We start from the raw sequence: 22,618 nt of genomic DNA, 5'->3' as shown, positions 1-22,618 counted from the left end.
CTGCCTCTCCTCTCTCTGTGTGTGACTCTGAATTTCAAATAAATAAATAAATCTTTAAAAATAAACAAATAAATAAAAAATAAAATTTTTTTTAAAAAAGGACACATTGGTATGCTTACTCCAGATATTCACTTGGGTAATTTTTAAAGCTTACAAAATGGTATATACATTGACCCAGCACTTCCCTTAAGGAAACAATTATGCATCACATAAATATATTATTAATAATAGTTATGACTAATAGTTATGCAATGCCAATTGCTTGGCAGTACTGTATACTAAATTCTCATAACAACTCTGCTGTTGGGTACTCTTACTGTCCTCATTATACAAATAAGAAAAACGGAGATAATTTACTTGTCTCTGTTGCACCATACATAGGGCTTCAGTGAGAGGACTGGAAGGCTGGAGGAGACTTAGTGGCTGGAATTTCTAGTCCTCTGAAGGCATCCTCATGTGCATGCCACACATGTCCATGTATGTGGACTTCCATACACGGTGGTCTCAGGGCAAGGACGCAGACACTTCAAACAGAGTGTTGCCCTTTTGCCACATGGTTAAACTGTGGTCTACACTTGCAAATATGAGTGAATTAAAGAGTTATCTTATTATCACCTCCTCCAGGATTACCTTAAAGGGTGCAGACAGAAGGAATACAGGCCTGTTTATAATCCCTGCTCTCATTTAGGGAGCTCTCCTTAGATCTGGACAGAGGCAAATGTAGGATTCGTAAAAGGAACTTTCTACTTTTCAGTGCTCTACTGAGCATTAGACTTAGGAAATGCATAGCCTGAAGTAATACAGCAGGAATGAAATACAAGTTGAGTCTCTTTGTTTTGATGCCAATTTTAAGAAAATGTGTGTATGTTACTATCACAAAGCACAATAATGATAATAAAGAATAGAAGCAGCCAGGATAAAATAGTTTCTCTCACCACAAGCTTCAGGTTCTTGAAAGTTGTTTTGAAAAAATTAATATTGACCAAAGTGGGGGAAAAGGTATCAAAATTTCTTCTTTTGATACAGTTTCAAAACTTAAACCTTTCAACAGGGAAAATCGAGTTTCCACACTGAAGAAGAAAATACCTATGACTGAAATCTTAGATGAGAGGAAGCTTTTGTGTTTTTTTTAATTTTTATTTAAGTTATACACGTTTTAGATATTGCATATATACAGATTTAGGAACTTAGTGAGACTTCCCCCGCTACCCTCCCTCCCATCCACTATCCGACTCTTCATCCTGAGAGGAAGATTTTGAAACACCAAGTATTTGAAAACAGACTATCCAAGATAGGGAGCTAACATTTCTGAGCTTGGATCAAGATAAAATATTTAATTAGCCTATAAACTGACCCTAAAACATCTAGAGTTTCCAGAAGGAAAGAGTTTTCTTGTCACTGCTCTTCTAAGACTGTCAAACAGTGGGGGCTGGTGTTCGCACAGAGCCGAGATGAGAAAGGGAGGTGACCAGCCTGGCCTCTCTGTGATTCTGAGTTTACAGATTAGAGAACATGGACAAGGGAATGAAGTTGCTCCAAGTCTATTCATCTTTTTCCAACTGCAGAGAGTGGAGGGGAAAGGAGACTTAGGTAATTCCCTCACTAGGGAAGTTGGAACAGATCAATCAAAGTGGTTAGTCAGAGAGCTGGCAGAAACTTAGAGGTCTGTTAGATTTTCTTACAAAAAGTTCTCTTATTTTACACAGACAAATGGGACAAAGAATACTTAGGGTTGACAGCAAACTAAAACTTGCCTCTCGTCATTAAACACACCCCATCATAGGTATTAGCTGTTGAGATCTTCCTTATATTGAGCACTAAGCAATGTGCCAACCACATTAGTTTGGCATCCATTCTTTCCTTTAAACATAGCAGCATTGAATATTTATTAAGTACTCATGATGCATCAGACACCATGCTAAATAATTCTGAAGCATTACTTCATTTCATTCTCATAATAAACCCATGGTATAGGTTTTACTGGCCCTTTATTTTACAAATGATGGAAATGAAGGCCTGGGGAAGTAGAAGCTTTTGAAAAGGTCACACAAAAGATGCAAACTTCTGATTCCAGAGCCTATAACAGCAGTTTCTCATTTACACTTCCAGTTATTTAATCTTAACAACAAACATCTAGAGATAAGTTATCATAGGAATCTCAAAAGAGGCCAAGTGACTTTCCCAAGATCACATGGTGACCTGTAGTGAACCTCTGCCTTGTTTCCAAAATGACCTCAGAACAAGTCCAGCATCTTCCTAGGTTGTATAGAAGAATCAGTTCAGACAACTGGAGCCTGGTGGACCACACCAAAAGCAGATGAATTTGACTCAGAGGGAAATAAATTCAGGGTTTATCACTCTTCTTTTTTTGTCTTTGTTTCATAAGTTTTTTTTATTATTAACACCATAGGAAATTATAATAACTAAATTTTTCTTGGCAATATATTTACTAATTCAAATGCACATAAGGATAAAGAGCCACTTTTTAACATACAGCTTACTTTGGTATGGAAAAGATTCTACAATCCACTTGACTTCCTTTTTTTAACATTTATTTAATAAATATAAATTTTGAAAGTACAACTTTTGGATTACAGCGGCTTCCTCCCCCATAACCTCCCTCCCACCTATATTAGCACTCTTCTTATGGCTCTCTTTCTCTGAGTCTTCGAAAATAAATTTTTTGGCAGTAGAACCATATTTTCCCCCTTTAAACTAAACTCTTAATAGTATTAACAGTTTAAGGTGATTTTACTAGCATAACTTTTTTTTAAACTTATATTTAATGAATATAAATTTCCAAAGTACAGCTTATGGATTACAATGGCTCCCCCCCATAACGTCCCTCCCACCCGCAACCCTCCCCTTTCCCACTCCCTCTCCCCTTCCATTCACATCAAGATTCATTTTCGATTCTCTTTATGTACAGAAGATCAGTTTAGCATACATTAAGTAAAGATTTCAACAGTTTGCTCCCACACAGAAACATAAAGTGAAAAATAATAGATGATTTTTTAAATGATAATGAAATCAGATCAGACCTATTGTCATGTTTAATCCCAGTGAGAGTCAAGTTGGGAATTGATAATTTCTTTTTTTTTTTTTACAGAAGTTCAGTTTAGTATACATTAAGTAAAGATTTCAACAGTTTGCACCCCCATAGAAACACAAAGTGAAATATACTGTTTGAGTACTCGTTATAGCATTAAATCTCAATGCACAGCACATTAAGGACAGAGATCCTACATGAGGAGTAAGTGCACAGTGACTCCTGTTGTTGACTTTACAAATTGACACTCCTGTTTATGGCATCAGTAATCTCCCTATGCTCCAGTCATGAGTTTCCAAGGCTATGGAAGCCCTCTGAGTTCTCCGACTCTTATCTTGTTTAGACAAGGTCATAGTCAAAGTGGAGGTTCTCTCCTCCCTTCAGAGAAAGGTACCTCCTTCTTTGAAGACCTGTTCTTTCCACTGGGATCTCACTCACAGAGATCTTTCATTTAGGTGTTGTTGTTGTTGTTGTTGTTGTTGTTGTTGTTGTTTTGCCAGAGTGTCTTGGCTTTCCATGCCTGAAATACTCTCATGGGCTTTTCAGCCAGATCCGAATAGCGTAACTTGAAATTAGTCACTGACTACAATGTCAATTGATGAGAACACTATATGAGAGTCTGAGGTTTTCAATGTGTTGAAATTTAAGTATATGTGTTTGTCACATCTGTGGTTGGCTGATCTTGGACAAGGGAGCCAGGAACACACAATGGGAAAAGGAAGTCATCCTAAACAAAGTGTGTTGGGAACACTGGACACCACACGTGGAGGAATGAAATCGGACCTTATCTCATGTCATAAAAATGAACTCATAATGGACTCAGACGTAAACATAAGACAGGAAAATGTAAAACAACTAGAAGAAAACAGAGAAAAACCTTGACAGTGATCTGGGCAATGATTTTTTTTCCCCCAGATTTGATACCAAAAACACAGGCAACAAAAGCAAAAATAGACAAATGGAATTCCATCAAATGAAAGTTTCCACACAGCAGAGAAAATAATCAATATAGTGAAGAGACATCCTATGGAATGGGAGAAAATATCTGTAAGCCATATTTTTGACAAAAAAATAAATTTCAAAAAAATAAAGCCTCCTAAAGAGGCTGGCATTGTGCCACAGCAGGTAAAGCTGCCACCTGCAATGCTGGAATCCCATATGGACCCATATGGACTCAGGTTCAAGTCTTGGCTGTCCCACTTCCAATCCAGCTTCCTGCTGATGTGCCCGGGAAAGCAGTGGAAAACTGCCCAAGTACTTGGGTCCCTGAACCTATGTAGGAGACCCAAAGGAAGTTCCTAGCTCCTGGCTTTGGCCTGATCCAGCCTGATGTGGCGGCTTTACCAGCTATGCCACAGTGCCAGCCATTTGGAGGTGAACCAGTGGATGGAAGATCTCTCTTTCTCTCTGTCTCTCCCTTCCTCTCTGTAATTCTGCCTTTCAAATAAATAAAATAAATTTTAAAAGAAAAATGAATCTTAAAATCTTAAATCTTAAAAGAAAGTCTTAAATCCTAAAACTCAAAACAACAACAATGGCAAAATAGCTTGATTAAAAATGGACAAAGTATTGAATAGACATTTCTCCAAACAAGACAAAAAGGTGCACAATTTGACTAATTATCAGAGAAATGCAAATCAAAATCAAAATCAAATTGAGATGTTACCTCATCCCTGTTAGCACGGTTGACACTGAAAAACCAGAAGATAACAACTGCTGGCCAGGTTGTGGAGAAACTGCAGCCTTTTATAACTCTGGTGGGGATGTAAAATGATGCAGCTACTATAGAAAACAGTACTGAAGTCTCTGAAAAAATTACATAGAACTGCCATATAATTCAGCAATGTCATTTCTGAGTATATTTCCACGAGAAGTGAAATCGGGCTCTGGAGGAACTGTATGCACTTCAATGTTTTTCACTGCAGTGTTCACAACAGTCAACTTATGGAATCAACCTAGATGTCCATTAACAGATGGATGCATAAAGAAGGTATGGTATAAACACACATTGGGAAACGACTCAGGATTAAAAAAGAAGAAACTTCCACCACTTGTGACCTGGAAGACTTTATGGTGAGTGAAATTAGTCACAGAAGGACAAATAGTACATGATTCCTCTTAAGTGAGGCACTAAGCACAGAGGACAATGTTCTAGAAGTACAAAATAGAAGGAGAATTACTAGAGTGGAGAGGGAATATGGGGATTTGTTGTTCAATGAGTACAAAACTACACTCTCATAAAGTGGGGACATTCCAGAGATCCATGGAGCCATAGGGTGCCTAGTTAACACTAAGGCATTGTGTACCTAAAAATTTGCTAAGAGGATAGATCTCATGCTAAGTGTTCTTATCACAAATACAAACAAAACCCAAATGGCACAGGGAAACTTGTGGAGGTGATGGATATGCTTATTATCTGGACTGTGGGCATACTAGCGTGAGTTTATACCTATATCTAAATTCACCCGCAACTGTATACATTAATTCTGTAGCTTAGTAAAGCTGGAGGGAAAAAGAAACACCTGTGATGCTTTCTGTAATATATTTAAATTTATAAACTTATATTTTAGGAAGCAGTCTATCTCTTGATTGGGATAATGGTTGCAAGGGCACAAATATTTGTCAAAACTTGCTGAGCTAAACATTTTAAATGGATACATTTTGATGCATTTTATATGCAGAATGTCTCACTAAAGTTGATAAAAAGCAAATATTGATTGATAAATTAATATTTCTCACAAACATCTGCAGAAACTCTAGAGGTAACTAGGTGTCCTCAAAAACACTATTTGGAAACCTTGAGATTAAAACAAATGTCCTGGGTCTGGCATTGTGTTGTAACAGCTTAAGCTATCACCTGCAATGCCAACACCCCATATGGGCCAGTTCTTGTCCCCGCTGCTCCACTTCTGATCCAGTTCCCTGCTAATGCATCTGGGAAAGCAGCAGAAGATGGCCCAAGTGCTTGGGCCCCTACACCTATGGAGGAGACACAGATAAAGCTCCTGGCTTCAGCCTGGCCCAGCCCTGGCTGTTGCAGCCATCTGGGGAATGATGGAAGCCCTATCGCTCTCTCTGTCTTTCTCTCTGTCTCTGTGCCCCTGCCTCTCTCTCTCTGTAACCCTTCCTTTCAAACGCACAAATAAATAAATAAATAAACAAAACACCAAAACCAAATGTCCTGATGACTCAGAATAGGGAAGCTGGGAACTGTCTGCATACTACAAGCCCTGCAACTCTGTATTTAGCTGATTTTGAAGGAGGGAAAAGTGAAAAGAGCTGAGCAGAAGCTGAGTTTTGAGAAAATAACTCAACTTTGCTTCCCATGGTCTCACTGAGACCTTCAGGCAGGATGAGCTCAGAAGCTGGGATGGAGAAGAGCACAGAGGTCCCGCTTTGCATCTCTAACCACAGCTCCTGTGTTCTCCCTGCCTCGGTCTCCCCAGCAGAAGAGGAAAAGTAGCAAGCAAGAAGGAAGAGTATGAACAAGTTTAAAATCCAAAAGAGAGGACCAGCACTGTGGTGTAGTGGGTAAAGCCACCGCCTGCAGTGCCGGTGTTCCATATGGGTGCTGTTGAGTCCTGTGGCTGCTGAATTTTCTTATCCACCTCTCTGCTATGGCCTGGGAAAGCAGTAGAAGATGGCCCAAGCCCTTGGGCCCCTGCACCCACATGAGAGACCTGGAAAAAGCTCCAGTATCCTGGCTTTGTATCTGCCCAGCTCTGGCCATTGGGCCATTTGGTGAGTGAACCAGCAGATGGAAGACCCTTCTCTCTCTCTCTCTCTCTCTCTCTCTCTCTCTCTCTCTCTCTCTGCCTCTGTAACTCTGCCTTTAAAATAAATAAATAAAACTTAAATTTTAAAAAAGCCCAAAAGAGGTAAGAAGGAAAAGGAAGCTCAACAGAATCTGAGTAGGAACTTCTGCACGTTACAACCCTCATCTATGAACAAAAGGAAACATCCTCCAAGCCTTTGGTGGAAAGCCCCTTCAGAATGGCCACAGTTGCTGTGAGGACAATTTGCACACAAACGCTTCATCAAACTCCCCAACCAAACTTCTTGCCTCAGTGACAACCCCCATTCATGAATAAGGAATACACCTTATGGGAGGTGTATTCCAAGTCTCTTAAATGAGGTTGGGATTGTCCCCAGAAACCCAAATGTCTTTGGAGGTGCTCACAGGGAGATGAGTCCATCTCACTGCTCAACTCCAAACAGCCATTGCTGCAGGCACTGCAGTAGAATCTGGGGACACAGTCCCAGTCCCAGCTTCCACTTCCCAGTGACCTCCAGGTCTGCCTGGAGCCAGGGTATTCTTGTAATTACTTTAGTCCTCATTTTTCTCAAGGCAAGATACAGGCATAACAATCTGCCCAGTCACAGTGGCACTTAGGGAGTGTTCAGTCTGAGCCAGGAACAACTCTAAGCACTGGACATGTGTTGACTTATTAATCCTCACAGTGTTCCTACTAGGGGAGATGCCATTACCATATGCATTCTTTTAAAAAGATTTATTTATTTATTTGAAAGTCAAAGCCACAGAGAAAGAGAGGCAGGGACGGGGCGAGGGGAGAGAAACAGAGAGAGAGAGAGAGAGAGAGAGAGAGAGAGATCTTCCATCTGCTGATTCACTCCCCAAATCACTGCAACAACCAGCGCTGAGCCAGGCTAAAACCAGGAGCCTCATTTAGGTCTCCCATGTAGGTGCAGGGGTCCAAGCACTTGGACCATCTTCCACTGTTTTTCCAGGCACATTATGAAGGAGCTGTATCAGAAACTGAGCTGTGGGGACTTGAACCTGTGTCCCTACGAGACGCTGGCTCCACAGGGAGGAATGTCACCCCCCAGCCTTAGCACTGGCCCCATCATATCCATTTATAGATGAGGAAACTGAGGCTGAGGCACAGGCAGATTGGAGTCTTTGCTCATTCACACAGCTGGGATTTACACCTAGGCTACCTCCCTGCACAGTCTGAGCTCTGAATGCTATGCCCTGTGACAGCAGAAATCTTTAGAAGCTCAGGCTGAAACATATGCGTGGGTATTTCCAGTCTTCCTCCAAACAGACATAACTTCCACTTATGAAATACAAACCGCTTTAAATAAAAACAACAATGCTAAAGCAATAACTGGGGTCCTTCCATAGTGTTGATGGGTCTTACATTGTTACTGTTCTCTGACAAAGCATTTTGTCTGTTTCAATGACAAGCCTTCAGGATGTACCTACACTGACACAGTAATTTTACTTCTAGGGAAAAGAATTCCTTTTTTTTTTTTTTTAACAGGCAGAGTGGACAGTGAGAGAGAGAGACAGAGAGAAGAGAAAGGTCTTCCTTTGCCGTTGGTTCACCCTCCAATGGCAGCTGCGGCCGGCACGCTGTGGCCAGCACACCGCGCTGATCCGAAGGCAGGAGCCAGGTGCTTCTCCTGGTCTCCCATGGGGTGCAGGGCCCAAGCACTTGGGCCATCCTCCACTGCACTCCCGGGCCACAGCAGAGAGCTGGCCTGGAAGAGGGGCAACCGGGACAGAATCCGGCGCCCTGACCGGGACTAGAACCTGGTGTGCCAGCGCCGCAAGGCGGAGGGTTAGCTTAGTGAGCCGCGGCTCCGGCCTGGGAAAAGAATTCTTAAATCTAGGCTGGAAGGGTGGACATTCCTAAAATATGAGAAATTTATCCTAAACTTATTTATAGTGAAAAATTTTGAAAATAAATATCCTGGGCCAGCGCTGTGGCTCAGCAGGTTAACGCCCTAGCCTGAAGTGCCGGCATCCCATATGGGTGCCGGTTCTAGTCCTGGCTGCTCCTCTTCCAATCCAACTCTCTGCTATGGCCTGGGAAAGCAGTGGAAGATGGCCCAAGTCCCTGGGCCCCTGCACCCACGTGGGAGACCCGGAAGAAGCTCCTGGCTCCTGGCTTTGGATCAGCGCAGCTCCAGCTGTTGGGGCCAATTGAGGAGTGAACCAGTGGATGGAGAACCTCTCTCTCTCTCTGCCTCTCCTCTCTCTGTGTAACTCTGACTTTCAAATAAATAAATAAATAAATCTTTAAAAAAAAATAAATAAATATCCAACAATGGAGAACTGGCTAAGCAAATTAGGTGTGATTGTATGTGAGGAATAGTATACAACCAGTTAAAATGATGTTTTTGAACAAGTCTGAATAACAAATACACATATGTGCCTTACCATAAAATGAAACAAGAAGGGTATGCTGCCACTTTGGATGTCTGCATCCCGCATGGGAGTCTCAGTTACTGTGCTTCCAATCCAGCTCCCTGCTAATGCATCTTAGAAGCAGAAGATGATGGCTCAAGTACGTGAGGCTCTTGACACACATGTGAGAGACCAGGATGGAGTTCCTGGCTCCTGGCTTCAACCTGCCCTGTCCTGACTGTTTCAACCATTTGGAGAGCGAACCAGTGAATAGAACATAGCTCTATCGCCCTCTTTCTGTCACTTTGCCTTTTAAAATAAATAAATAAATCTAAAAAAATGAAAAATGTACAGGACATAAATCATAAGTCATAATCACCAATCATACCATCACAACAAAAATAAAACGCTGCATTAAGAAAATATCCTTAAAAATGATACTACTGAATTAAGCCAAGATTGTAGCATGTGGGAGACCTAAGTCATATAAAAGATAAGAAATTGAGATCCACATCATCTCAGTGAGCTCTGATAAGGGAAAACACGTAAACATAAATGGTAAAAGCATTAATTGCAAAAGGATCAAATAGCATAGTTTTCTTGGCACAGTTTGCACGGAAAGGATTTGAGTTTTAATTGCTCACAAGTAACAGGACGATTGTGAGTGGACTTCTGGAAGGTATTAATAGCAATGAACGTGTAAGCCCTTGATGTCATTGCCCCACTGTATTCTGTCCTGAAAAAAGCTCCCACTGTACTTGGCACCCTCTGAGCTGCATTAAAGTAGCATGGAGACATCACTTTACTTTACCACCTCATTATCTTAAGAAATTAAAAATACCTTTCTCTACAAAACGTCCAGAAACCCCTACTCCAAATTCCAGGGCCAGGAAAACGAATGTTCAATTTTAGGAGACACGAAGAGCTTGGAACAAGGACAGGCTTCAGAGGAGTATAGACTTCCAAAGGGCAGGAATAGCTACACCTACTCCACATCCATATTTAATCCATGATTTCAGATGAGAAAAGCAATTTGGAAATAAAGGAGAGGAAAATGCATTCATTGGAATGTGCTTTAGTTGTGTTTTTCTGGCTCCAAAGACAACAGGATGAGAGAAGTGCAGTGCCACATGGGACAGCATGGCAGTTCAGACATAAAGATCTGGGTTCAACTCCAAATACCACTTCTCACTGGTCTTGTGATCTCCTGCGTGTACTCTGTGGGTGTGTGTCAGTTTTCTCATCTGTAAAATGGGTCATCACAGGTCCTGTTTTACACACTGACGTGAGGATTCTATGACGTAAGGACTCAGCATGTGGCATATGACTAACACTCAGCAGACGGCACTCGTCATTCTCAGGGAAGGAGAGTGGGACCCCATTTCTGAGGCCGGCCTGGCTCCATCTGCTATAGCTCCTCCACTTATAACTTGTGCTCGTTGCTTAACTCCTCTGAGCCCTTGCAGCATACATGATTTTCATTGTCAATTTTATTTCAATAAATATGGAAAAATATAGAAGACACAGAGTCAAATTTTTAGGATCACATTGACAACTAAATATTATCATACATATAAAGTACTTACAAAAGTGCTTGATATATTGTATAAATACTCTCAATATATTTATTATATTTAATAAATCACCATGAATTAAAAAGGAAATAGATGAAAATTGCAAAGGGAAGATGGTTTTCTTTAAGGAGATGATTTTCAGTAGTGAGTCTAGGTAGACGTGAGCATAGGCTCCCAGACAAGGTGTCAGAGACACCTCCTGTGAGGTGTTAAAGGGGGTTCAAGTTACAGACAGAGGGCTCCAAATCAGACACCTTCCCCAGCTCTATTCCTGGCCTCTAATTCCACCTCCCAAGTGACCAGCACAGGGCTTGAGTTACACTATGAAAACATGTGATGACCAATACTTAGTCTGAATATCTAGAATGTGGCTGGCTAGTTCTCCAGGCCAAAGAGGCAGGGGGATCGGTGCCAAGGTGCCCTCCTCCCTGCATCAAGCCAGATATTATTTGTCCAGCTGAAACATTCTCCTTCAGGGAAAATTAGAGAATTCACATCCAACACAGATTTCAATTCTAACACTTGCTCATTTGTAGCCTTAGTTTTCCATCTTGTTTGATTCTGCTTTCATGTGTCATGGCATTAACCAGTTGAGATTTTAATTATAAGACAGCCAATTAGTTGCATCTGTGGAACCTAGCAATCTCCTAGTTCAACCTCTAAGTGCATTGTTTACAGACTGAAAATCATAGAACCATCAGTCTCCGGTCACAGGATCATGACCACAGGCAACTAGAAGGAAACATTTTCTGGCTCTGATATTGCATTTTGTTTTCTTTCTATTCGGTGCTCAGGGTGAGATTTCTAATATCACTAAAACCAACTTTTTTAAAAGGAAATTATTCTTATTGAGAATGTGTTAAGGGGGAGGTAGGAAGCAACATCAAATTTTTCCCAAATGGGAGTTTGATGCAAAACCACAGTGGAAACTTTGTGAATAACTCAAAAAAATTGTATTTTTTTAATCATCTGCCATGCTAGGTGTTAGCCATTGAAACATTGCAAGTCAACAAGTGTGAAAAAAACCTTTTGAGAAAGGAGCGTGCCTGTGATATCCCAAGGGAATGCTTTAATTGACTTAATTTTCATTCTTCAGCTCTCATCTCTGTCCACAGCTGGGAGTTTAACCATTTCAGAGGCCCTGGCAGGGACGCAGGAGTGTATTCTCACCCACAGGCTCCCCAGGCCTCTGGGCTGGGCGAGGGAGTGAAGTGGGCTCATCAGGGAGATGCCTGGCATTCTGCTGAGGCAGGAAACTGCTCACTCATTTTGGCCAGAGGATTAAAGGCCTCCGCTTGCCGGATTTCCTGGTTACTTAAAGAAACTCGAAATCTGGAGTTTTAGGAAAAACCTCCTGACCTTTAAGTTTTGGCAGCCAACACAAAACTTGTTAGAACACCAGACAAAATACATTTGCAGGCCGGGGAGGCCGCCAGCTTTGTATGCAGCCTTTGGCAAAGTAGAAAGAATGCAGGTTTTAGAATCAACCAGATTCCAGCTTTACTACTTACTGGTTGTATGAACTTGGCAACTTATTTATCCTGCCCGAACCACGATTTCCTTATCTGGAAAACCCTGTATTGCAGAGGAGTTACAAGGACTAGGAGGAATCTATATAAAACAACTAATACATAACTGATAGTGACATACGTAGACGGCAACTTGAAGCCATCACTTACATGTCCGGGTTGTCTGTCCCACTTTGCACAAAAGTTTTAACCTTTGAATCAATCAGAATGTGAGTATCTCATACACAGCCAAAATTGCTATTTTGGGCTCTATTGTAATGGCTCAAAACACAGAGGGTTGATGGCCCACTACTGTCAAGGCATGAGACAGGCTTGCTTGTTCCTGTGGAACTCTTCCATGTGTCCTCTAGCCAAGGAGGAGCTGTGGGAAAAGCCCAAGCTCACTTCCCTGGGAGGCAGCAAGCCCACCACCACGGATGCTATTTCCTGTCTCTGCTAACAGGAAGGCTCGATCAACTAAACCCTGCATGTGGACAGGAGAGCGCAAGGAGGAGAAAGCGCAGATGATAGAGAACCATGGAGGAATGGCACCTTCGAGGGGTCTCCTTGCCACATAGTCAGGGAAAGGAACACATTTAAGTCAAAATCTTGTTTTGAGTCATTTTTCTTTTTTTTAAAAAACAGGTGAAATTATAGGAATTGGTTGGTTTACTTTTTTTAATATTTATTTTGTTTATTTGAAGAGCAGTTACAGAGAGATCTTTCATCTGCTGGTTCACTCGCCGGCCAGCTGCAATGGCAGGGTCTGAACCACGCCAAATCCAGGAACCAGAAGCTTCTTCCAGGTCTCCCATGTGGGTGCAAGGGCCCAAACACTTGGGCTATCTTCTGCTGCTTTCTCAGGTGCATCATCAGGAAGCTAGATTATAAGCGGAGCATTTGGGACTCGAATAGATGCCCATATGCAATGCCAGCGCTGCAGGTGGCAGCTTATCCTATGCTACAATGCTGGCCCCGAGTCATCTTTCTCAAGGTCACACAACTGATGCTCTAGCCCTACAAGTTCCACTGGATGCTGAGGTCTTTGAAAGCACAAACCATGTCCATGATATGCTACACTTAACTGCAATGTCTTTGCTACTTTTTCTTGGGACTGTTATGAGTAACAAAATGAAATGATTAGATTGGCATTGTTAATATAAAGTGCTATACTGATACAATATTATTATAAAAGTTAGTAATCTTATTTGAGTCCACTGATAATTGATGTGTTAGATATAACCACACAAATCATTACTAATAATCATTACCAACAATTCACCATAGTTCACAATTCATTCTAACGTGTTTCCATATGGAATCTATCCAAGAGTAATTAGTCCTTAGAATTACTTAGGGTTTCCATGATGGAGCTCAATAATTGTGTATTAAAATTTAATGGGAAGATGGGATTAATGGTGATTGGAGCAACATTCTGGAAGTCTGGGGTGTAATTCGGGTTTTCCCAATGAGGACAAGTATTCTGCCACTCACAGGATCTCTGCCAAGGGCCACATATTTATGATCTTGGTTCTGCTGTATGGAAAACATCCAGCCACACTCAGGGATGCAGCATGGGCTCCAGGGAGCTGAGTAAGTTTTCAGTTCTCAAGAGGCCTTGCCTTTGGAGTCTCAGAAGTGTTCACTTATGCCACTTGGTTACAATGCTGCAATTTGGCAGCGTATGTCAAAAGTCTCACTGTTTCCTCACCAGTTCTACTCTTCTAGGAACTCATCCAAAAAGAATGGTAAAGCCTATACTTAAAGAAGTTTGTTGCAGTACTATTTAAAATAGAGTATTTGTGGAAGAAATTTTAAAGTGAAAAAATAGGAAATTAATTCATTTGATGAGTTATTACATAGCTGTAAAAATCATAATGATCAATACTATAGCAATATTTTAGAAAGCATATACTACAAGGCAATAAAATCAGGAAAGAAAAATGTATATTCATGATAAGAATTGTGTAAGACTATGCCAAAAGAAAAAGACTAAGAAGAAATGCATAGAAATAATAGTGGAATCATCAAAAGGGGGATTAGGACATGAATTTCATACCTCTAATGTTCACAGTGACATATTTCTAATGTAGACATTCTATTTAATTTTGTTAAATTTTTTAAAAAGTAAACAAAAAAACCCACCAACAAAGTCAATGAAGATATTTAGAAGGAAAAAAATAGATTACACATTCCGAATCCTTTGAATACTGTTTTACATTCACAGTGGAAGTCCTGGATGAGCCTGGAGTAGGATTGAAATTCCCAGTCTTCCCATATGTCGGGACTCCCCATGCATGTATCCTCCACACCTGAATTTCACCTGTTTACTAGGAGCTAAAAAAACCTCCCACACATATTCACAGAAGTGAACATGCTATGTCAGGGTCTTCTGAGCCTTATTTCTATCACAAAGTGGAAGAGTGTCCCCCAAAGGTGGAGCTTCCAGCTGTCTGCGCACAGATGGCAACAGGTGTTGAAGGACTTCCAGGATCCAAGAGGTTGTCATCAGCTCTTGCTCTACTCAGCATGGCTTTAAACCCCTTCCCCAAATTCCATGAGCACTTGGTTCCCCTAGAAGGGGAACAACCACCTCCTTTGCTCCCCATGCACCTCAAATCAGTTTAAAAAAAAAACCTATATAGACACCTAGAAGCCATGAAAGAGAAAAAAAAATTAAAACCTTGAAAAACAGACAAAACCTAATCACAGAATTCAACGTGCAATTTCACCACACGATCCACTGAAGCCTGACACCAGAGCTTTGCCCAAGTATAAAGCAGCAATCAAGACCCCAGGGTCAGGAGCCCAAGAGCCCAGGTTTCCATAATAGATTTTCAGTTTACAATCTAAATAATCTTAGGTAAATCCTTCACCTCTCTGTTTCTCGGTTTTCTCATCTGTAAAGTGGGGATAATATAGAATTGCTGTGAGCACTGAATTACTTATTTTACATAAAGCACTTAAACAGTACCTTACACTTAGTAAGCACTCAGTAAAGTTCAGCTGATACTGTGTGATGTGGCCCTGTAAGCCATCCTTCCTGCCCTTCTCCAGGTACCTCTGTGTCTACCTGAGGTAGTTCCGGAAGCACTTGTCCAAATATAGCACTGGATGCATAATGGATGGGAATCCAATAGGCACAACAAGAAGTAAATCTTTCACTCCCCCATGAAAATACCAAGTTGTCTCTTGACATCCACATAAGGACAACTCATAGAAACCCCATTTCATCCATCATGTATAAGCACAGCAAGCGTGTATGTTAAGAAACCTGCTGTGTGCACATTCTACAGGTAAGCTTGGGAGATGCCTGTATGTGTTTTGAGTACCTTCCAAAGCCATCTAAAGCTGCATGCTGGCACAATCAGCTTGAAGGTCTCAGATCCCTCCCCTGGCTTGGGCCACCATAATCTCCTTGCTGTTATATCTACTCACGATCTCCACAAGCAGGATTCTTCCTTCTCCAGTCTCCAACCAACCAAGCCTGAGGCATGATATCCAACTCAGGTCTAGCAACTGAGGGGCCTGGAATGGGTCACTCCTTCGGTGCTAAGTGCTAGGTTGCACTGCCGCTGTTGGGTCTCCTGTGACTCTCTCGGATCCACAACAGACACTAGAAGCCATGTTTCTCTCACAGACACACAATTCATCCTGCATCAGTGCTTGTCCCACCATCCTGTTTTGGGTTTGACCTCGAGTTGTAGCCCTTACTACTCAGTTGTGGCCAATCACCCTGCATAATAAGTACTCCAACCTACCTCAGAACCAGAGCTTGCCCCATGACTACACAGTAGCGGCCAGGGATTCCATGGGACTGACTTGCTCACACATGTCCTCCTGGCTCCCTCTCTTAAGCCAGGATCTATGGGAAGGTTAGTCCAAACGGAACAGTCATTTCTCTCCCAACCACCCCAAAACTTACTTCTTCAGAGCTTCCATTCCCCAAACTCTAACCAAATCAGAAGGTTTTATGTCCAGAACTATTGTTGGAACATCAGCTTTCTTACTCAAGCCGAGACTGGGATCTGGGTTTACCATATTCCTGACCCTTTCACTTTCTACCCTTTGCCAACAACTGGGCCTGAGACAGAGTATTTTGTGAATATTTCTAGGTCATTAATAAAAGCCTACTAAAAGTTTTAGGCCCATGAACAAAAGGAAAATTTCAAAATACCCATAGCATCAAAATAGCCACATCAAAACATCATGAGATAAACAGAAACATGTTCACATGCATTTCTAGAATATTCTACTTCATCAAAATAAACCACCTGAAGACAGGAAATGTCAAAACATTTTTGAGCCCATCATCCCAGCAGGCTTCTCTCCATTTTGTTGGACCTGCCTACCTCAAACCACTGCCCGTGGGACTGCATCTTGAGGATGACACAGGGGTCTGGTTTGGAAAGGGCATCTCGGTCGGAAATGCCTTTGCACGCCACACGCAGCTCGACTTTGGTCAGGCAGGGGCTGTTAAAGATTCCCAGTGTGTTGGCAGCTGACTCATAAATGTTGCTCATCTTCTTCATCCTGTTTTGGGCAAGAAAGAGAAGAAAAAGATGTGCCAATCACTGCAATGTTTATGAGAGAAGAAAGGCTCCCAATCACCCTTCAAGAAAGTATTCGACATACAATTTCAAACATTGAAGGTATTTATTATCTCACTTTCCAACCCAGTGTCACAGTTCCAATGAAACAACTAAAAAATAAACAAACCAAAAAACAAAAAAAGTGCAGCTGCACTTGGTTAACACACTATTTTCCTATATTATTTGCATCCATTTGCATAGTAAAAATTTTAGTCTGTGAAATAAAATTAATGAATTAGTGCAGTTGACTGTAAACTGTAATCCAGTTCTATATTAAGTACATGGTTTGTGGGAAACTTTACAGATTTGCTGGTTAATCAAGCTAATCACATCTCAAGGTTTAAGACTCCCCCAAAACCCAACTCTCCTCCTATGCAATAGAACAGACACACACACTGCTACCTGAAGAAACAGCCACATCTCCCAGCTTCCTCAACCCTCAACCTCACACAGCTTTGGCACCCTATGGTGGAATCTCTTCATTTATAAAATGGGGCTGGGGCTGGTGCTGTGGCATAGCAGGTTAAAGCCCTGGCCTGAAGCGCCAGCATCCCATATGGGAGCCAGTTCAAGTCCCAGCTACTCCTCTTCTGATCCAGCTCTCTGCTACGGCCTGGGAAAGCAGTAGAGGATGGCCCAAGTCTTTGGGCCCCTGCACCCATGTGGGAGACCTGGAAGAAGCTCCTGGCCCCTGGCTTCAGATCGGTGCAGCTCTGGCCATTGCAGCCATGTGAGGAGTGAACCAGCAGATGGAAGACCTCTCTCTCTCTCTGTCTCTACCTCTGTAACTCTGTGTTTCAAATAAATAAAATAAATCTTTAAAAAATAAAGTGGGGCTAATCTCTCCCTCCTTCCTTCCATTCTTCCACAGATATTTAGTGAGTTTCCAATTGGTGCCCAGCATCATAGAAGGTTCTGGTGAGCACACCATGCTACCTCGTTTACAGAGTGATGGCCATGTCTCTGTGTCATACATGCACACACACATGCATGCACACCAGTAAAGGTTCAAACAGGCACCCCCATTCGTTGACACATTGTGTGTAGCTGCTTTCACTACAATGGCAGAGCTGAGTGGTTGCAGCAGAGATTGCACAGCCCACAAGTCTAAAAATGCTTACTGTCTGGCTCTCTTCAGAAAACGTTTGGCCGGCACCGCAGCTCACTAGACCTGCGGCGCAGGCACCCCGGGTTCTAGTCCTGGTTGGGGCGCCGGATTCTGTCCCAGTTGCTCCTCTTCCAGTCCAGCTCTCTCACAGAAGAGAGCCACAGTGCCCGGGGAAGGCAGTGGAGGATGGCCCATGTGCTTGGGCCCCTGCACCCACATGGGAGACCAGGAGGAAGCACCTGGCTCCTGGCTTCGGATTGGCGCAGCACGCCAGCCGTAGCAGCCATTTGGGGGGTGAACCAACGGAAGGAAGACCTTTCTGTCTGTCTGTCTCTCTCTCACTGTCTAACTCTGCCTGTTAAAAAAAAAAAAAAAGAAAATGTTTGCCGGCCTCATTTTTAAGATATCAAGTTAAAGGATGTACAGGGGGGAGGAGCTGCAATTCTGCATTAGTACAGGTCAAGGAATTAATTTGTGGATGAGAGTTCTATCTTCAGCCAAACTGGACATTAATAGGGACTTCAGTAATTTTGTTTTAACATATTAGAAAATTCAAGGTCAGAAATGATTGGCAGCTTGGCCTGGGTCACACAATTGTTCTAACGGCAGAGCTGGGGCTGGAATGCCAGTTTTCAATCTCCCAGCCAATGCTATTTTCACTGCATGTAAAGGCTTCAGCTGGAGAACTATTCCAATCTACCAAGCAACAGTGGATACAAAAAATATCCTTGACTTACTTCACCCACCACAGTCATACCTCCTTCCTATATTTAAATAAATTTCATTCAAATATAGAAAATGTGCAAATCATGGATTCACAGCATAATAACTGATTGGCCTTATATTTTTACAAGTTTTGAACAGATTAACAATTTGAGCAACATAGGTGACAGAGTACACACAAAATGAAATTTAAAACAAAGTAAAGGAAGGGGAGGAATCAGCTGTGTGATGATGGCTTTGTGTTGAGCCAGATATGGAAAGATGCTGTAAACTCTCTTTACCAACTTTTAAATAAGGACAGCTCATTCTACAATCAGTGTCTTCCTGAATTCTGCATTTCCCCATGCAGTAACTGGCTCCTGGAAACCCACGTTCCTCTCTTACAGTCCTGAATGGTCCCTCCTACCTCTAGGGTGGCTCATGCTCACACTGAAGACGCCTTTCTGAATGCACTGCCTCCTCTATACAGAATGTCTTATATAGAGAATGGGATATCTTCTCAATACCAGTCTTAACTGTGAGTATAATGCAAAAAGGACCGTCAGAAGATAAGCAGTTCCAGGTTCAAATCCTGGCTCCTCCGCTCACTCCCCATGTGACCCCGAGTACAGCACTTCACTGTTTGATAGTAATTCCCACCTTGACAACTTGCTGTAAAGAACAGATGACTTAATACATGCAATGTGATTTGCACAGTACAGGTATACAGTATATGCTTCAAAGTGGTAACTAATTTTTTATCATAATCTGACTTCTCTCATAATTAAATAATTCACTTTCCCATGGCTAACTAAAAATTCTGATTTCTTGCTACTATTTTAAGACTTAAGTTCTACCTCTTTAAAGGATTGTGTGTTTGAAGCCCATACATTCTGGATACATTACCCATCACCTAAGAACACAGTCACTTTTCAAATCACTAGTTTATCTAAGGATTCCTAAACATGAGCCAATACCTCTCAGAGGCTCACAAGTGAGATGGTAAACAAGAGTACCTGCTCTACTAATACTATGAAGCTGCTTTACCAACTTCCTGGGATGGAAAATTCATTTTCAATCAGACTTCTTTCCAAAGAACTATCTGGCTCCCTGGAAATGATCTATTAGCCCACAGAAATCTTTCGTGGCCCATATGACAGATGATCACATATTAGGTGTGGTTCACAGAGAATCTAATGGGGGGTGAGGGGCAGACATTTAGCCTAGCAATGAATATACCAATTAAGATGCCTCCATTCCACATCAGAAGACCTGGCCTAAAGTCTCAGCTCCAGCTCCTGACTAGTACAGATTCTGGGACACAGCAGTGATGGCCCAAATAACTGGATCCCTGACACCCACACGGGAAATCTTGATTGCATTCTCAGACCAGCCCTGACCATTGCAGGTATTTGGAGAGTGAATTAGCAGATGAGATCTCTCTGTCTGTCTCTCTTACCCTCCATGTCTCAAATAAGTAAATAGAAATTGATTTTTAAAAAGACTCTGATGGGAATTGCAGAAGGAGAGCCACAATGTTGGAGAGCGGTGAGACGCTTATTACTCATTATTACTTTCAGGTTATTTCTACATTTTTTGGTTTACATGTACTTGGTTAAATAGATTTAAGATCACTGTATCTGGTTGTTCTTGTGTTTTTTTTTTGTTTGTTTTTGTTTTTGTTTTTTGACAGGCAGAGTGGACAGTGAGAGAGAGACAGAGAGAAAGGTCTTCCTTTGCCGTTGGTTCCCCCTCCAATGGCCACCAAGGCTGGCACATTGCGGCCACGTACCGCGCTGATCCAATGGCAGGAGCCAGGTACTTCTCCTGGTCTCCCATGGGGTACAGGGTCCAAGTACTTGGGCCATCCTCCACTGCACTCCCAGGCCACAGCAGAGAGCTGGCCTGGAAGAAGGGCAACCGGGACAGAATCCGGCGCCCTGACTGGGACTAGAACCCGGTGTGCCGGCGCCACAAGGCGGAGGATTAGCCTAGTGAGCCGCGACGCCGGCCTGTATCTAGTTTTAAGTCCCCCTCCCTACCAAACAGATTACTGCAAAAAAAAAAAAAAAAAATCTCTGATTGAATAGAATACAATAATGCAGGCAAGCAAACACCATGAATGGCAGAGGTGAAGATGAGATTCCCATCAGCAATCTTACTTGCTTAAGAACATGGCATTCTAATCACATGTGACACAAAATGCCCAAAATAACTGAAAAGATCAACAAATGCAGTCATTAATGGGTATATCCTATGTTAAGTGTATGTACTTCTTTGAATTATCAGCTAATGGTAGTAATTTCAAATATTTTATAAATGAGTCAACAAATGAACTGAATGCATATGTTCAGAGATTTTTTTTATCAGTAGGTTATATATTCCAGAAATTAAATGGATCCCTTGGAGGATTTGGACCACGATCAAAAAGGCATTTGATAGACATCAGTCTGGTGCCAACATGACAGCTGGACTGAAGGAAAGATTATAGGTGGCTGATATGCTATCATTTCTGTTCCTCCCTTCCCTGTTGTAGCTGCTAGCTTCCTTTGCTGCAAGACTGCCCTACACAGACTGCCAGCACAATGTTGGCAAGTGTCCTGTTGGGGTTACTGAAAGGATGCAAACTCAGGGAGGGGAAGGGAAGAGGTCAGCCTATTTCATCCCCATTCCTGCCCTGATCCTCAGCAGTGGCCAAGCTAATGACCAGAGCTGTTGTCAGGAGCTCCAACTCCATGGCTTCAGCTTTCACAGAGCCTTAATAGCAACCACTTCTACTCCTTGCTTCTTCAGCTTGTGGGTAGGAATGATTTCCTGACACTCTTACAGTGGGCCCTCTCAAAGCAATATGTGAAACAGGATACAGAAGCACTTGGTTATGAGAAGAGCTGAGGGAAGGGAAGTGGGGGAGAAGGGATGTGGGGGTGACGGACACAGCCTCTGCTGGAGTCCAGCTTAGCCTCGTTCTGCAAAAACCATTAAAATGTGAGTTACACCACAGCATTGTTCTACTGCAAGGGAAGGGGTTTCAGATTTGATGCTCTCTCCCTGAGGAGGGCAGAAATCAGGCTTTGTCCAGAAGAGGGGAAGCTCTGAGATATTAGCAGCCACAGCCACAGCCAACTGGGGGATGGATGCAGTGAAAGGATAGATAGTATTTCAGCATAGTATCAACAGGGTCTATTTTATCCCAGTGGCTGGTCTCCGGGAACCTTCACTCCAAGAAATGTGATCACATCACTGAAAAACCTCCTGAATCAATAGAAAACTGACCTAGAGCAGCACAGATGCTGACATGGACACTGGGTGGCATGCACACCCTGTGTGACCCCACTGTTTGGATATGGGTGGAACCTTGACTTGCTCTCAATCTAATAAGATATGGCAGAAGTAATAGAATGTCACTTCTGCAGCCATTCACAGTAGATAGTAACACCATCCTGCTAAGAGCTGTGGAGACAGTTTCAATGAATGACCATGGTAGGGAGTCAAGGCAGGAGGAGGACTTTGGTCAATGGTAAGCAGGAAATTAGGACCCTCAGCCTGGCAGGTGAAATGGAAATGAGTTCTGCCAAAAAGCACATGATCTTGGAAGTGAAGCATCCCAGTCAAATGATGAAATGGCAGCCCTGCTCAACACCCTAACTGCAGCCCAGTGAGCCCCTAGGACAGTGAATCCCACTAACGTATGTCCATACTCCTGTCTCACAGAAACCAATACATTTGTTCTGTGTTACATTGCTAGGTTTGCAGTATGTTCTTACGCAGTAGAACTAATATAAACACATTTGAAAGTATTCCAGCATGGACACACACACACAACACACACATACACATACATATACTCGTATATTCTCATGCAGAAATGGAATTAGAAGAGTGGTTTATGAGGCCAGTGCTGTGGCATAGCAAGTAAAGCCACTGCCTGCAG

The 22,618-nt window shown here is 42.3% G+C and overlaps 1 protein-coding gene across 5 annotated transcripts in view; it reads right to left on the bottom strand.

The window, feature by feature from the left end:
* CPNE4 (copine 4) overlaps positions 1 to 22,618 on the bottom strand; it is a 526,674-nt gene that overhangs the window by 379,682 nt on the left and 124,374 nt on the right. For all 5 annotated transcript variants that reach the window (XM_051818460.2, XM_002722063.5, XM_051818461.2 and 2 more), the window contains exon 2: positions 16,638 to 16,818. In XM_051818460.2, coding sequence (XP_051674420.1) covers positions 16,638 to 16,818 — 181 coding nt within the window. The remainder of the gene's footprint in view (positions 1 to 16,637; positions 16,819 to 22,618) is intronic.

The sequence above is a fragment of the Oryctolagus cuniculus genome, chromosome 4, assembly GCF_964237555.1.
Source record: "Oryctolagus cuniculus chromosome 4, mOryCun1.1, whole genome shotgun sequence".
Classification (NCBI taxonomy): Eukaryota; Metazoa; Chordata; class Mammalia; order Lagomorpha; family Leporidae; genus Oryctolagus; species Oryctolagus cuniculus.
The sequence above is the reverse complement of the archived record's forward strand: the minus strand, read 5'-3'. Positions and strand labels throughout refer to the sequence as shown.